A 16,915-nucleotide genomic window follows, 5' to 3' on the forward strand; every position below is an offset into this window, starting at 1 on the left:
ATGCTCATATCAGGAATAATTAGTATATTCAACATTATACGATGTAATCATTTTGTGGTCCTTTACCAATTTCTCGCTAGTCCCCACCCCCACCCCACCACTGGGCTGGATCATTCGCTTTATAGAAGGTAGAGGGTCCTGTGCTTTGTAGGATATTGAGCATGCAGCATCCCTTGTCTCCACTCACTAGCTGCCAGGCGTCCCCCTAGTTGTTAGCTCCCTAGAACTGAAAACCTGACTTTTAGAAAACCCCCACCCTTTGGTTTTGTTTCTCTAAATCTCGTTCCTCTAAGTTTCTATCTCCCTAAGTCTCTGTTCCCACCAGCAGGCTGAGCAAGCTGTACCCGAGTATAACATTGTAACTGCTTCCCCCAGCTAGCCCAAGGTTTGTCTCCCCAAGTCTCTGTTCCCATGAACAGGCTGTATCCAGAGTGGAACACTGTGACGGTCTTCCTAGGCTAGGCCAGATACCAATCTTAACCCTATGAAAGAAGACACCCAACTGCCTCTAGGCGCTGACACCATTTTTCAGCTCAGCCCAGCAGGTCCACCTTGCCGCTTGCTAATAAAATCTTTTCTTCTTTACCTGGCTAGTGTCTCCTTCCTCAGCGACCTTACACTTGTGGTAACCAAAATCATCTCTAAACGTTATCCAATATCCCATGGATGGCGAAGTTGCCCCTGTAGGACACTTTAGATCAGTTATCAAAACTTTGGATCCCTGAATTGGCCAGCCACCAAAAGTGTCCTAAGCTCTATGCTGTTTTGTCCCTTTTTTTTTCTTTTTTTGCACAAAGTGAGCCACAAAGCAAGCCACAGGTTTTACAATCTGAACATTGGTTTCAATTCTCGTTCTACTTCTAGACACCATGCCATATGAAGTCATTGAATCTTGTTTCCTTAAGTAGATAAAATGATTTTGGGGGGGAAATATTCTGCAAAGTTTAAATCAAAATCTAAGATATAATAGTCTGACCCAGACACCTCCCTCCACAATGGATCTTTGTTTTTCAAAAAATCCTACCCATGAGCTTCGTACCCAAATGAAACCCTAAATTTTAATTCATCCCACCACTAATAACTTGACCATTTCTGTATACTCCATACTCTCCAGCACAATTCCCATTGATGTGAACTATAGGCAAAGATTTCAAATGTAATTGCATCCCACTAAACACTATTACCCCAAAGCCTAACTTAACATCAAGCTGAGTATCACCCCAAAGACCAGAGCAATCTTGAACACTTGAGATTTACCTTGGACAAGGAACTGCAAATGACAGCAATGCTGAACTGTAAGATAAATTGGGTCCTTTGTGGTCTGAGTGATTAAGCCACTCTACTTCCATTCTTGAGATAACAAGAACTGTCCTTGAGAGTTTGTAACCTGGGCCAGCCAGTTAGCTCAACTGGTACGAGCATGAGGCTGATAACACCAAGGTCCCGGGTTTGATCCCTGTACTGACCAAAATATGCGTGTATAGCTCTCAACCGAAATCATTAACCATAGGCCACTGTTCTTGTAACTAGGACTTTACCACTTCCCTTATAACAATGTTCTCATTCTTAGTCACATCTTTTTTTTTTTTTTTTTAAACATTCTGATGTTGTTGCGGAACAGTTGGGGGAAAGGGGTAAAGAAATAGGGTGGGAGAAGGGGGCAGGGCTGAGGCCTGTGGCACCCCCTCAATCCTGTAGGGGAGATAGGGGACTTCCAGCGGTGTCTCGGTCATTGCTGGGCTGGGTGCACGTGTCAAGCAGGCAGTGCTGAGGTCTCCAGCCCTCCCCCCTCCCTGGCTTGGTAGCCCAGAGGATTTCTGGTCCTTCTAGGCTTTATAGGTGTTCTTTGGTGATGTGAGACCTTTTAGTTAATATCAAACTTTGTCTCTGGTTGTGGGTACTTTTTTTCTTCCAGTTCTGTGTTGGATTATTTGCTGTTTCCACCACTTAAGCTCTGCACTCAAGTTAATTTGTCCTTCGCTCGCTTCTAAAATGGGGGAACTTCCTGTGGGACCAGCACTTGAGCCCTGTGGTTGAACTAAAATTGCTGCATTGCTGCTGATTCCCTGGGCAAGGATTTTTGTGCAGCTCAGGTTTTAATGGTTGACTTTATAGGTACTACCAGCCCTCATGAGACCTGGTACACCTGGGTTGTGTAGAAACTCCAGTCTGGGCCCGAGTCTTTTTCAGCAAACTGCACCCCATGCAGTTCTATATTCCTGACCAGTCTCCACTGAACGGTCCTACACTAACTGGAGGGCAGATCAGCTGTCCCTGCTATTTCCCAGTGTTCCCGCAGTAGGCCTGTCCCCCACCACCCATGCTACAAACACTTCCCACGGGGTGGGCCCTGCACTAGTCTCTTGGGATGACTCACCATCGGCCTCTGGCTCCTTTTCAGTTGTTGTGGCTCCTCGTCCCTATGTGGGTCCACAGGAACCCTGTTAGTCTTGCTGGCCTCAGGGCCAGCAAGGCCCTTTTCTCCCCTGCAGCCTCTAAGCAACTTCATCCAAAGGGCACAGCTGGAGCTTTTGCCAGCTCCTGCTCCATGCACTCAGCAGCTCCAGCCTGGAAGAGGCCAGGGCTCTCAACAGTTGGAGGTGGTTCTCTCATCATGGTTTCTCCTGCCTTCATGCACTCCACGCTCCATAGGTCTTCTCCTCTTCCCCTGAGCTCTAGTGGCCCCAGCTTGGCTGTCACTGCTTTATAGTTGTAAATTGGTTCGTTTGTGGGAGAGTGACACTGGCAACCTCTATTCCACTATCTTGACTGGAAGCCATCCTCTTGAACTTGATGGAAAAATTGAGGATAGGGAAAAACTCATTTTTGTTAGTGCATGGGAACTTGTGCTAAGATAGTGGTGACTAAACTTTAAGATCTGGATTGGCTTTGATGCATTTTTTATGAATTAACAGCAACAGATTGTGGATAACATAGGAAAGGGCTATGTTTTCATGGCAATTGATGAGAGACTGACAACAAAGAGAAGGAGGACAGGGACAGATACAGAGCAACAGAGACAGAGGATATCACTGAAAGTTTAGAGACAGTGACGTGGCATATTTGTTTCATAAGTAATAGGATCTATTAGAACATGATTGGCAAACACGGCCCACAGGCCAGATCCGCACACTTGCCTGTCTCTAGTTTTACTGGAACAGTTATGCCCGTTCTTTCATGTATTGTCAACAGCTGCTTTCATGCTACAAGGGCAGTGTTGAATAGTGGTGACAGACCATGTAGCCTGCAGTGCTGGAAATATTAACTACCTACCCCTTTGTGAGAAGTTTGCCAACTCCTGGGTTAGAATATTATAAAGCTTGGTAGCAAGAACATTGGTCATGTAGACTCAGGCAGCTTTAAAGTAGGTCAAGAAATACTGAGCTGGGGAAGGAAAAAAAAAAAAAAAAATCAATGAAATTCTTAGTAATACTTTTTCCTAGACTTAAATATGCCAAGTATAAAATTTATTCCAAGTTTGCTCTTGGGCATGTTAATAAATGCAGCTTCAAACAAAGCGCTTTAACTTTTGTTTTATTATTCTTGTGAGAGATAACATTGTGATTATAAAGTGGATGTGACATGTATAGAATTTACTATAAGCCAGAGAGGAAAAAAGAGCAGTGCTAAATCCTACATTTTGAAACCTAATCTACTAACATTTGACCCTTTGACCTTCATTAATGAGATGTCTTAGATCATATCTCAACCGCCCACCCCAGACACACACAATGGAGAGAATGGTCTCAGGCTGCTCAGGAAAGAAAATCACAATATGACGATCTAGTTGTGCTAGCAACATTACATGCAATTGTCAGTTTGGGATTGCTTTCTTTCACTTCCTTCAACAGCTTCTGTATTTTCATATCATATTCATCTGCCTTCAACCTGGAAAATCAGAGAACATGTTTTCAGAGCACCTAGTTTTTTTATTCCAAGAATTCTAAACTGCCCAAAGTGCCTGAAAGCCTGTTTCAGGGCCCTCACAGCAGAAAACTTTTCTGTGGCATTCATATGGGTTCCTATTTAGTAGGTCCAGATTCTTTTTAAAAGTTATCAGGCTAAAGTCTGACAGAACACTGCAATGAGTTCACCATGGCTTCAGCTGTTTCTGTAGTTAGTATCTAATGTGAGCTAGAGCTGCTGTCTCTATACATGGTATAACTCAATGTCGAGCCCACCTACTGACAGTTTCTGTGCACCCTGACTTGAGTGGGCTGCAGCTACTAGCTAAAGAATTAAGGGGAGTCTGTGAGAGGTATGCGGCTCATTCAAGCAAGCTAATTAGATTACCTCCAGTGAATCTGGTTAGAAATATTAGTCAAACATTTAGTGAAACTAACATTGTACAAATGAACTCCAGGGTTAACGATAGCAAACTTAAGTTTAACACGGCTGCAATATTCAACCCTGTTCAAAGTCGGGTATTGGTGGGGTGATTGAGAGAACAAGAGATAAGACAGAAATCTAAAACTTAGGGACATAAGAGAATACAGGGTTAGAGATTAGTCCCATTTCTTGGTGGCATTATAGGTTTTGGGTCCTGCTAGCAAGAGAAGCAGGACACTACCTTGCTTAAGTTTTATGATATACCTCTAAAACCTTAAGCCAATTTTGACGGGTATCATACCTATGACCAAGACTAGTCCCATGATCGAGAAACAGGATATTATATTCCGTGAGCAATTATAACTGTGGGCCTATTCATGAATGTTTGAGTTTAGACAGTACAGAACATCCTACCACCCAATCACTACCCTCATTCTATCAGAAGACAAAACAATGGAATCAGATGGTGGATAAAGGATAAGAGCAGGGGTCACTAAACTACAGCCTACAGGTCAAATCTGGCCCACTAATGTAAATAAAGCTTTATTAGAATAGTCATTCTTGCTCATTTACATATTGAACATGGCAGCTTTTGCTCGACAGAGGCAGAGTAGTCACATAACCTGTTTTATTTACTGCCTGGTCGTAATGGCAAAGTGTGCACACCCATGTCTAGAACATCAAGTTTAGATATGTATTGCAGGGAAAGTGAATAACGTTAGAGTCCTTTGATTAAAAGCAAAATGAAGCTAAAGACAGACTACTTAAATAAGTTATTGAAGAGATGTAGATGGCTCATGCAATTGAGAGAACATCTGTAGGACCAGCTTCTGAGAAGCTGAGACCCAGTGCAGCTCTGGAGATACCAAGAACAGGAGCTATTTGTCTTTTAGATGTGATTGTGTGTGTGTGTGTGTGTGTGTGTGTGTGTGTGTGTACTCATACAAGCTTCTAATCTGTTCTCTAGGGTGGCTTAAGTATGTCTAGTAAAGTTAAGGGAAATATTGAATACTTAGTTCGAAGAAAAGAGCATTTTGGATAAGTGCTTAATACAGAATTCCCAAGTTAGGAAGAATGCTATTAGCGCATGCTGTTGATTTCTGTAAGGTGTGTTCCCAACCCCAGAAAAGCTAGTCTCTTCATGAGTAATTCACCATGACAACAGAAAGGCCATACCTAAGTGTCTTCAGGGGTCCATTCTTTTGTTTTAAAGCCTCAAAGAGCAACGTTACTCCACTCTGTCCCAAGTTATTCTGGAACAGGTCCAGAGTTTCCAGCTTCTCGTTGCTGAGGAGAGCAGACGCAAGGTCCTCACAACATAAAGGAGTGATGGAGCAGCCCCAGAGCCTGATGAAAAAGAACACAGACCTACTTGTTTATCAACCAAGCTCTTATCGAGAACCTACTGTATTGCCAGGCACACTCGTATTTGCTGAGGAAATAGGGGAGATCAAATCACTCTCACTAAAGTAAGCTACATGAGGACATCAAGACATGTCATATGAGAGTGAATAACGGTATTGAAACGAAAATAGATAGGGTAAGTCAACCAGAGAGGAATTGGGTAGATTCTATTTATGTGTCAGTGAAGTCCTCAACAGGAAAAGAGACAAAGAAACTAGAAGGAAGGGAGATAGTGAATCACCATGGTGATTAAGGAAAGGAAGCAACTGTAGCCGAAATGGGGGTGGGGGGTGCACGGGAAGAGTAGACAGAGTTTGGCTCATAACTAACAAGAGGATCCCATAAGACCCTGTAGGCTATTGTAGAAGCTTTAGATTTTATTTTCAGTGAGATGGGGAGATTGAGTCTTTGAAAAATGGAAGTGCCATGATCTGCCTTGCAACTTAAAAGGTCTTTCAGGGTTACGGGTTAAGAAACTTTACAAGATCATTGTCAGAAACGTGCAGACCAGAGATTATGCAACAATCCACGTGAGAACTGGTGGCCCAGATGAGTGTGTTAGCCATTGAGGAAAAGGTGATCAGATGCTAGGTGTCAGGAAGAAGTTATCTCAGCATAGTTTGAATGTGAGCTGTGAAGGAAGAACTAAAGGATCAGAAGGCTAAAGTCAATGAATACAAGGACTGGATTGTTTTTGTGGACCTTATTACTGAGAGTTCAGTTAGTCATATTAGCAATGCATGACATGAACATGTTACTACTTCCATTCCCCACCTCCTTTTCCTAGAGCCCCCTTGAAACTAAAAGGTGCTTTGTAGGAGGAGGTTCTATTTAGGGTAGATATAGATCATGCTAGTTTATGTATAGCTCTACTACGCAGAAGTAATCAGTCTGGAGGAAGCTTGGCTGAAAATTTTAAGTTCCTCAGGTAGATTAAAAAAAAAAAAAAAAACAAGAGCACCCTGTGTTCTATCTAGTGTTTCTTGTCCCTGCAGAGCACTAAGGAAGTAGTCACATTACCAAGATTCTCTTTCCATTAGAGTTTTAGTTGCAAACTAGGTTGCATTAATGAGATACCTCTGGCTGAGAGTTGGAAGAGAAATGATAGAGAGGTCACATCCCATTTATGGAACTACTGTATTTCCGGGGGTGGGGGGTGGGAGTATCCCGTCTCTATAGCTCCCTGGTCACTGGATCCCAGCAAAAGAAGCATGTTCCCGAGATCTACTTCACTGGAGGCCATCCCCACCTATATCCCACTTCTGAATGACTTAAGCATCCAATTACCTATGTTCAATTGCTCTTGAAATTGGACTAGGAGCAACATGCTATAATCTGACATCTTGGGATGTAGAAATTAAGGGTTTCCAAACACTTTCAAAAATGAGCAAAAGCACCTACCCCAGGCATCTTAGGTTACAATTTGGATCCTTTAAAGCTTCACAGAGAAATGACACTCCAGTAGCGATGGGATTGAGACTCAGGTCCAAGTTTGTTAGGCTGGAGTCTTCTTGGAGGATCTTCAAGATATGTTCACAGCCCCGTTTGGTTATGTAGCAGTTCGAGAGCCTACAGCACAATCAAATAGAAGTCTATTATCCCCCCGATTTTATGCCCTGTGAAGCAGTTTTTACTTCCAACACCTACCTCAAAAGCTGTGCACTTCCAAGTGGTCTTGTACATACAAGCATCCAAATGGAGTTATGATTGTTTCCACCTTTCCTAGGCAGCAGAGGATTAAACCAGTCTGTCTGCCGCCTTTTATTATGGAGACACACACATCTAACAGGTTTTCCTGGGACAGCAGCCCATCTTATAGGTCAAGCAAGAGCTTAGCTCTGGGTTTCATTATCTGCATGGTTAGATATTGAGATTCCATCCTTCCTATCTGTTTATGTTTTAAGTCTTAAATTTAATTGGCCCAGCAGAATTGTGATGTACCCAGAAAGCAAAACATTCCTGATAACTCAGTAGCTGGGTTTCTAACAAACACTGTAGGTTCTCCTATAAAAGCATAGGCTTCTACAAATCCTCCTGTTAGGAGGCCAGACCACAGAAGAAGATTGTCACATGATACCTTTAGTCGGATGGATCTGCAATCACCCTAACAGCCGTGTGCCCCTAGAATGGCAGAAGAGCAAGAGAGGGCACAGAACCTCAAGGACACTACAAAGAGCAGATGGATATGTGGATCAAAAGACACTGTACTTTGCATTATGTGAAATTCTAAAATGATGTGAAACTGGAGAGCATGGGAAGAGGAACAAAGTCTAAAATTAGTTCTGACAGCCTACAGAACGGAAGCCTGGTCACACATTCACTTCATATTTTTAAAGTAATGATCACTGACACAGTTTACAGGGAGGGTTTCATACCTATTACACAGATGTGACCAGGGGCAAGCTAAGTAGATAAGGTTCAGATTTCTAACCAGCAAAATTGAAATAAGAATATTTATCTCATGAGATTGTAAGGGCTTAATAAGCCTTGTAAAACTTAGTACAGTTGACCCTTGAACACAGGTTTGAACTACATGGGTCCACTTGTACACAGATTTTTTTCAACCAACCTCTGATCAAGAATACAGCATTCATGAGATACAGAACCCACGTATATGGAGGGCTGACTTTTCACATAGGCAAGGCCTGGGACTTGAGTTGCCATAGATTTTCGTATATGCAAGGGGTGGAGGTATGCACATCCTGGAACCACTCCCCCAAATATACCAAGAGACAACTACATAGTCCCTGATAAACAGTTAAGTGCTTGATAAGTATGGGACATCTTTTATCATTTGTTCAGATGCCTAAATCAACTCTTAAGATTGGGTTATTTACCTAGTGACATCACATATTATTCTAGTGCATATCATTTCAGTAAAGATATTATCTCTTCCCTTTTCTCTGCCACTAGACACAGAAACACTCAAGTCTTAAGTGACTGGGACATGTGTAGATTAAGGTATATCCTAGATTAAGCCATGGCGGGGCGGGGGGGGTCTCTAGGACCAGCTAGAAGCCAACAGGCAATAGGAAGGGCTCCAGAGAAACCAAAACTGGATAAAATTTACATAGAAATATGTCCCCAATCCTATCTTTTGATTGATGCTGAGGCAGAACTTGCTCCCATATAACAAGGGTCAGCAAGCTACAGTCCATGAGTCAAATCCAGTCCACCTCCTGCTTTATTTTTTAAAGAGTTTTAGTGGAACACAATCACATTCACTCCTTTACATGACCACAGCAGAGTTGAATGACTGCCATAGGGATCATATGTCCCACAAAGCCTAAAGTATTTACCATCTGGCCTTTAATGGTGGCAGGGGAGATTTTACTGGCCTGACCAAGTAGCTCAGCCCATCCCAATTGCAGGAAGCAGTATGTCATTGGATTTTAAGAACACACACAAAACAGACTTGAGAACCCCTATCCCAAATCCCCATAGTAGGAAGAAGATTCTGAATGACATGCAAGTAAATAGTAACATCTCCCCTTGTTTCTATTCTTTTTCCCTAATTTTCACCAGGTTCTTAGCATCTATATCTCAAAGGAATTAAATACTTTCATATCTGTCCGACTTGAATCCACATGTTTGGACACAGGCATGCACACCCAGCAAGGACTTACATAAGGGTCTGTAGTTTACATTCAGGGCAACTCAAGCCCTCACCCAGAAGTTTGACCCCACCATCCCCGAGGTCATTCTTGGCCAAGCACAGGTATGTCAGCCTCTGGTTGACCATCAAAACAGAAGCAAAGTCCTTACAGGAGGCTTTTGTAAGATGACAATTTTCCACCCTGCAAAATCAACAAATGAAAAAATGGTGGGAACATTTCCAAAGTCTAAACTTCTTGGCTATCTCCAAATGCCAGGGTCCCTCAGCTAGCATTTGCCAAACTCCCTGCCTTCTTTCTACCACGTGCTAGCGATCAGCCATAAAGAGACAAATAACAAGATGCACCAGCCATCTACCTGGGACCAAAAAACGGGAAGCAGGTATTTACACCAATTAAAGGTTCCATACAGGCTGCCCAGCAAGTCTGGTGTTACAGTGCTACTGTTACAATGCTACTGTTACTCTATGGCCCAAGATCTAAAATGGAGATGCTCCACAGGAAAGGAGACTTACGATAACCTCTGCAGAGAACATTTTGGATGTCTCAAAGTCGCACACAGCACCTTGGCACCCTCATCCAGGAGCTCATTGTCTGAGAGGTCCAGGTACATCAGGGACTGGTTGATTTTGAGGGCCGAGGAGAAATCAGCCCATTGCTGAGTGGTGGCAGAACTAGATCCCAACCTGTGATATGAATAGGAGGCAAGTCATTTTTCCAGAAGGACAGGAGACCACATTAGCTTACTATTCTTTGCTTCCCTAAAGATCCTGCATTTGGGCTGTTTACAGTTTGGAACTACAATAAAACTTCTATGAACATTTTTTTCTTCTTTCCTTAAAACACAAAAGATCATGTCCTTGGGTGTATCTCACTTTACTTCAGTAGGTATCCAGCCAGCCCTGGCCTGAATTACTGGAGAGATCTGGTCTCCTTTGTTTCAAGTATCCTCATAGCCCCTTCTCCAAAAGAAAAAAAAAAATGTTAACACAATTCTGTTTCATGGATGCTTGGATTTAATACAGTAGTTCCTACTTATCCACGGATGTTACGTCCTGAGACCCACAGTGGATGCCCAAAACCAGACAGCATCTAACCCTATATGAGGACACTTCAAAGTTTGTGGAAAAATAGGATTAAAGGATCTTTCTACAAACTCTTGCCCTCATATGAGAATACCATGTTTCTTTTCTACTTATACAACATACCTATGGATAAGATAGGCACAGTAAGAGGTAGTAATAACTTGTTACTGTGTATTATAACATGTTATGTTAATGTGGTCTCTCAGAAATTTATTGTACTGTACTCACCTTTATTTGAGCCACAGCTGACTACAGGTAACTAAACCCACAGAAAGCAAAGCCACTGAACAGAATAGACTAGCGTATGTGATTCTATAGGGAAAAAATTGATGCTCCATACCCGAATTAAAAGTTCATCTTTGTAACTTTCAGGGAATATAAAAATTAAAGCAACGAGATAGGGGAGAGGGAGGAGGAGGAAGATTTCGGTAATGGGCCACAATAATCAACCACATTGTATAATGACAAAATAAAATAAAGTTTAAAAACAATTAAAGCAACAAGATACAATTTGATACTTAAACAGTCAGGTCTAAAAATGTTAGGCTTAAGTTTTGCAAGGATAAGGGGAATTAGGAACTCCTCCAGTTGATGGGAATATGAAAGCCGCACATCTGAGAACAGACAATCCATTAATCCATTTACCTTGGAATTTGAAACCTGACTATTCTTGCAAACACTCAAATATCCTCAAAGAGTTCACCACAGATAAGACTAAGTCATGGTCCTGTCTCTTATGTCCAGAATCTCTACAAGTTACTTAAACTTTGTAATATTCATTTTTCTTCACATCTATACTTCGGGGGAAAGTAATACCTTCATGTCAAACAAAGAATACAGCCCATCTGCATTGTGTGCCATGTAAAATTGGAGTTCTTAGAATTAGTGCCTTTCTTCTCTTGGAGCTTAACCTATAATAAGGATATTGTACATCTATTTATGTCATCAGGATACAAGATGGATTAAATGCCTCAAATCAGATGAAAATAAGATTCTATATCAGCCACTTTACATTTTGGCATTTCCATGCATCTACTGAGAAACATCAAGATTTTAAAGCTTTAGGTTTTTCTAAGTAAATGAAAAAAACAGCAGCAGCATCAGAAATCAAAATGATATGAGCTATCGTTTATTCCTGTCCCCTGTGCAAAGCAGTTCACGTGCATGTTTTATTCAATTCTCAAAATCCCATCTTATGGATGAAACAGCTCAAAATCATATGGGTCATAAACATCAGAGCAAGAATTTGAGCTCATCGTTTCCAATTCTAAAGACTTGTACCTCTCACCAGTACCCTGGGTTGCTACTCAACTAAAAGAAAAAAGTGGTACCCTAAGACTGATGATAATAATACTCATCAGGAGAGCTATCTGAAGAGATGGACTTTCAAACCAGTGAGCTACTAGTAACCAGGACACTTGACTTTATCACAGCATCACTGAGTGGTCAACTGAAGTCAATGGCTGCTCTTAGTAACCAGTAGGCAATATGCATTTTGGAAAGTCATGATGACAGAATTCTTGGTTTCTTTGCCCTCAGGGTTAGTTATTCAATGCAGAGACAAACTGGTGGGAGAATAAAGGCCAGCACACCACCTAGGTCTATTTGAGAGATGAGTCCCCCATTTGGAATGGCATCCTATCACAGTGGCTACCCTTCTTTTGGTTCCCTCAGCAACACTATACAGCTCAGTCTGGATACTAGGATAGCAATGACCATGAGGATCTACCTCAGATACTGCAGGTTGCATCTTGGGTGTTTGAGGGTCTCACACAACATCGCCAACATCATCTCATCCCACTGGACACAGCCCTCTATCGTCAGGTGAGTCAAGGTCTTCTTACCAATGAAAGCCAGACAGAAATCTCGATAAGCATCTGTAGGGAAGACATTTCTAATCCTAAGGAAAAAGTAGAAAAAAGGGATTTCATCTTGTGCTTATCCTTATGTTGCTCAGAGGCATATGTAAACAAAGCTGTAATATGTTTCAGAACTATTACAAGTTCTCATTTCTTCAGTCGTCTCAACCTTTCAAAGGGAAGTAATGAACCACATTTCATTTCAAACAAGTGCTATTTTGCTCTACGGCTGGTTGAAAAAAAGAGTGACAATGTCTTCTCCCCTAAATTTTGGAAACAAGCACATTTTCTAACACATCTTATAAGAAGAATTCATTAGGAAGTGTCCTACAACAAGGTTCAGAACCCACTGCTAATGAAACAGTAGGTTGACAAGAGACATTTATCTGCAGAGGATGAAAACTCCAGCTTGTGTAAATCTTAGCTTAACTGAGTCTGTAATGAGAAAGCAAAACAGTAACTTAGCTAACTGAATGGTGGTTAGGTCTGTTTTCTTATTTCCTTGAGCCTTTTCACAGCATATGATTTATAGAAATAAACTATATTTAGGTACAGGAAGACTCTACAAGACTTTGTTATAGTTGAGCAGCGTAAGAAGTGACTGGCTCAAATTCTAGGTATTTAGTTTCACGTCTTCACTCCTTCCAAGGTTCCTTCAGCCCCTGCCTATGTCTTCCCAGACTCCTGAGACTAAGATCACTTCTAAGGATCCCCATATCTCCTTGTGTTCGCACTTGTGTGATTCCGAGTGAGTGGGACATATATGTGTCTTTCTTCTAGCCAGTTAGGGCAAAGGTGTTGGAAAGAGCATGATTAAGTGGTTACATTACATAAAGTAGTAGCACCGACCAGATGGGAGTCCACCCCTGACCGGCCTAGGAAGTGTTCTACCAGTGGTAGCTGGTAGGAAAAAGGAGGGGACTACTAATAGAAGCAGTGTACAATGATGGGAGGCAAAAACGGAGCAGGCTTGGTAGACCCTGTCTCTGCTCATGCTGTTCTCGGATGAAACATCCCTATCCTTCATTTCCTTCAACATCCAGCTCACACATACTCCCCGCCCCCACCCCCCGCGCAATGCCTACTGACTGTCTATACTTTTTACTTAGTATACCCCCATATAGTCATATCTCTACAAAGCACCATTTATTCAGGCCATAGGAAGTTAAGGTTTATAATTATGGACACCTTGGAAGTATGAGCCAGTAACGGCTTTTAATGATTTCCCTGTTATCTTGTATGGTTGTACAAGTAAAAAAGGGATAGAAGTAAATCTGAGATGGGATATAACATGAATTTTTTTTCTAAACCAACTCCAGGCATCAAGGAAAAACTCAACATTAAAAAATGATTTTTCTTTCTTATGGCATCGTAAGAATTGGCCAAAAAAAAAAAAAAAAAAAAAAAAAAAAAAAAAAAAAAAACCAATTGGTCTCATACTGAAGCTAGCTCCTAAATTCCTATATTAGATATATAATGAAATAGATTAACTTTTTTCAGGGCTGCCTTTTGAGATATGCTTAATCTACCCGAATTTGAGACAGAATTTGAAAAACCTCTATTATTCTACTACACTTTTAATTCAGATCTTCATTTTCACTTTATTTTTAAGACTTCTTAGCCTGTTTTCATCTAACACCTCCAGATGACACATCTACCTACTCTGTTCAGGGGATGAAATGAATGAATTCTTCTCCCTCAACCTTGAACTGGTCTTGTTACACTCAACCATTTAAGTAGTGAAAATTCCCTACGGCTTTTCAAAGGCAGCCTCAAAATTCAGTCCTCAGAGGAACAGATACCCCCTGATTAGAATTCCTGTTGAAGTTCTCCTAAACTCTTACTACACAAATTAGAAGTGCCTTCCCCCCAACCCATGTAACTCCTTACAAAACTGGAGCAATACAAATATTTCAAGGTCATACAGAAGACATGTTGCCACCATTGCCAACACCAAACTATTGTTAGATTCTTTTGCTTTGTACGTAGAAGTTGCATGGCATAGCCACAGGTAGGCCACCCTCCTGAAATAAGCTACCTGTCACCTGACATCAACAGGTAGTCAATTCATGTTTAGCATAGTTATGTATTCTAGGTAACTAAGACACTGAAAATTTAGTGCTATTTAAGTCTGCTAAGGCATGTTGGCTTGAGCTATAGTTTCAGCAATGTACCCACATGTGATTATGACAAGAACTTATCCCTCAACACATGTTGGTTTGAAAGTATGTGATACATTATGACAAATGAAATAGGCCAGGCGGCACGGAAAGTCAAATACTGGATGATCTTATATGCAGAATCAAGTAGAGTATAGAAATGGGGGTTACCAGCAGCTGGGGGGGAGAAAGGTGTATGAAGAAGAGATGGTAGCCAAAGCAAACAAAGTTCCAGTTAGGAAGAATAAGTTCTAGTGATCTACTGCATATGACAGAAAACAATGTATTGTGTATTTCAAAATTGCTAAGAGCAGGTTTTCCATGTTCTCAAAAAAGTATGAGAGGTGATAGATAAGTTAATTAGCTTGATTTAACCATTCTACAATGTATGTGTAACATATTACACTAAGTAATTGTCTTATGGAGTACAATTAAGTCTTAAACTTAGAGAACACACCAAGAAAAATATTTTAAAAAGGATGTTACCCACCTAGGTAGTCTTGGTTTGCATCTGTTTCAACTTAATTATTCAGACTCATTTCTCAGTGCCATTCCCATAACACTAGTTATAGATTCTGACTATTTCTTTACCAATACTCTTATTCACACACTTGACAATGTGCTCTCTGGAATATTTCCTCAATTCCCACCCGGGTCCTCCTGACATATGCCTCCATTTCCAGCAGGTTGAGTTCCAAATACACCCCCACTGTGGATGTTTGGATAAACTCTTGGCCAAATTTCCTGAAAATGACTTGATGTAATACGATTCTCTCACTCAACTAGCTTAAGGATGGGAACTATTTCCTTTTTATTATACCTGTGCACCTGATCAAGGCGTTCAAATACTGTTCGCATATTAAAAATGCAAAAAGCTTGGCCACACCGAAAAATCTTCATCACAAAATTAGCTTCTACTTACACCACTTTCTGCAGATGACAGGTGACACGGGTTATATAATCACAAAGAATCCTCACTGTGGAGTCACTCAGAAAGCTTTGACTCACATCCAGAAAGCTCAGAGTCCTGTTTGAGCTGACCACAGAGCACAGATTTCTCCAGTGGTGAAGAATATAGTAGTCGGCTTGAGACCTAGAAGTGATGGACAAGAGCACCTGTTGAAAAGTACACAAGAGCTGGCTGGTTAGCTCAGTTGGTTAGAGCACAACCTTATAACATCAAGGTCATGGATTCGGAATTCCGTACCCACTAGCCATGGAAAATAAAAGTACATATGCCATACCAGCAAGCTGCCAAAAAAAAGTACGTATGGTATATAGCAGATCACGGATCTATTCATCTTGTACAACCAAAACTCGGTACCCTTTAGCCAATAACTATATGGTTTGTCATAGTAATTTATTCCAACTAAATGGCACTATACTATCAGTGGCTGAAGTCTAAGGTGTGTTGGTTTTAGGAAAAGTTTCAATGTTTATCTGTATGTAATTTTTGAAAACAAAGTTTCATCCTTTGAACATGTGCTGGTTTGACAGCATGTCAGGTGTAGGTTTAGAGTGTTTACTCAGAAGTTTAGTGCCTACAGTTAGCAAATTTATATACCACAGTATTGTTAAGAGGGTTCATCTTATGTTTTATCATGAAAAAATAAGAGCACAGGAGGAAACTTTTGGAGGTAACAGACAGGTTTATGATATACATTGTGGTGATAGTTCCACAGGTGTGTACTTATATCCAAACTCACATTGTATAGATACATTACATATGCAGAGCTTTTTGTATGTCAGTCATCCTTCTGAAGTGGTATAAGCTTTGATGATTTTGCACAAAATGGTGACTGTAATTAACAATGCATGTTATACTTTAAATTTTTTCACCACAAAAAATGTGAGGTGATGAATTTGTTAATTAACTTGATTACATTCTATAGTATAAATATACATAGAAACATCCCATTGTACCCCATAATAATTTAAGATCACTTTTAATTGACAAAAATTAAGTTTAAGAAATAAACCAAGAACAGAAAAATACATGTAGGAAAAAAATATAAGTATTGGTGGGGAGAGAAAATATGAAATGGTGACATGTCTAGAGTTATCCATAGGACCTAGTCCTCACAAGAAAACTACAGGGGTCTTCAAAAAGTTCAAAGATTCATGTTAATTCTATTTTTCCATGAACTTTTTGAAGTACCCTCTTACAACACTAACAAGGTCTGACTCCAAAGCCTCCATCCCTAATCACAATGTCATGTCTCCCACCTGGAATGTTAAGCAGGAAGAAAGTACAGCAAGAAGAAAATTGTGACCCTAAGCCACAGGGAACAGGAGACTCTGGCCGCTTCTTAATAAAACATGGGAAGAGGATAAAGTCAAAAATAGAGTAAAACAGTTCTTACCTCTCAAACTGAGGTGCTGATTCTGAGGTATCATTCTCCAAGAATATCCCCTTGGCTACCTGCAGTGTAAGTTCCTGCAAGTTCTGGCAATGCTTGAGGCAG

The 16,915-nt window shown here is 40.9% G+C and overlaps 1 protein-coding gene across 1 annotated transcript in view; it reads right to left on the bottom strand.

Annotated features, from left to right (window-relative positions):
- Positions 1-3,527: 3,527 nt before the first annotated feature.
- LOC103601660 (NACHT, LRR and PYD domains-containing protein 2-like) overlaps positions 3,528-16,915 on the bottom strand; it is an 18,581-nt gene continuing 5,193 nt past the window's right edge. The window contains exons 4-11 of the mRNA XM_008586080.1: positions 16,814-16,913; positions 15,373-15,543; positions 12,162-12,332; positions 9,863-10,033; positions 9,360-9,530; positions 7,135-7,302; positions 5,506-5,676; positions 3,528-3,888 (exon numbers count right to left, since the gene is read on the bottom strand). Coding sequence (XP_008584302.1) covers positions 3,756-3,888; positions 5,506-5,676; positions 7,135-7,302; positions 9,360-9,530; positions 9,863-10,033; positions 12,162-12,332; positions 15,373-15,543; positions 16,814-16,913 — 1,256 coding nt within the window. The 3' untranslated portion in view covers positions 3,528-3,755. The remainder of the gene's footprint in view (positions 3,889-5,505; positions 5,677-7,134; positions 7,303-9,359; positions 9,531-9,862; positions 10,034-12,161; positions 12,333-15,372; positions 15,544-16,813; positions 16,914-16,915) is intronic.

This window comes from Galeopterus variegatus, unplaced genomic scaffold (genome assembly GCF_000696425.1).
Source record: "Galeopterus variegatus unplaced genomic scaffold, G_variegatus-3.0.2 Scaffold3821, whole genome shotgun sequence".
Lineage (NCBI taxonomy): Eukaryota > Metazoa > Chordata > Mammalia > Dermoptera > Cynocephalidae > Galeopterus > Galeopterus variegatus.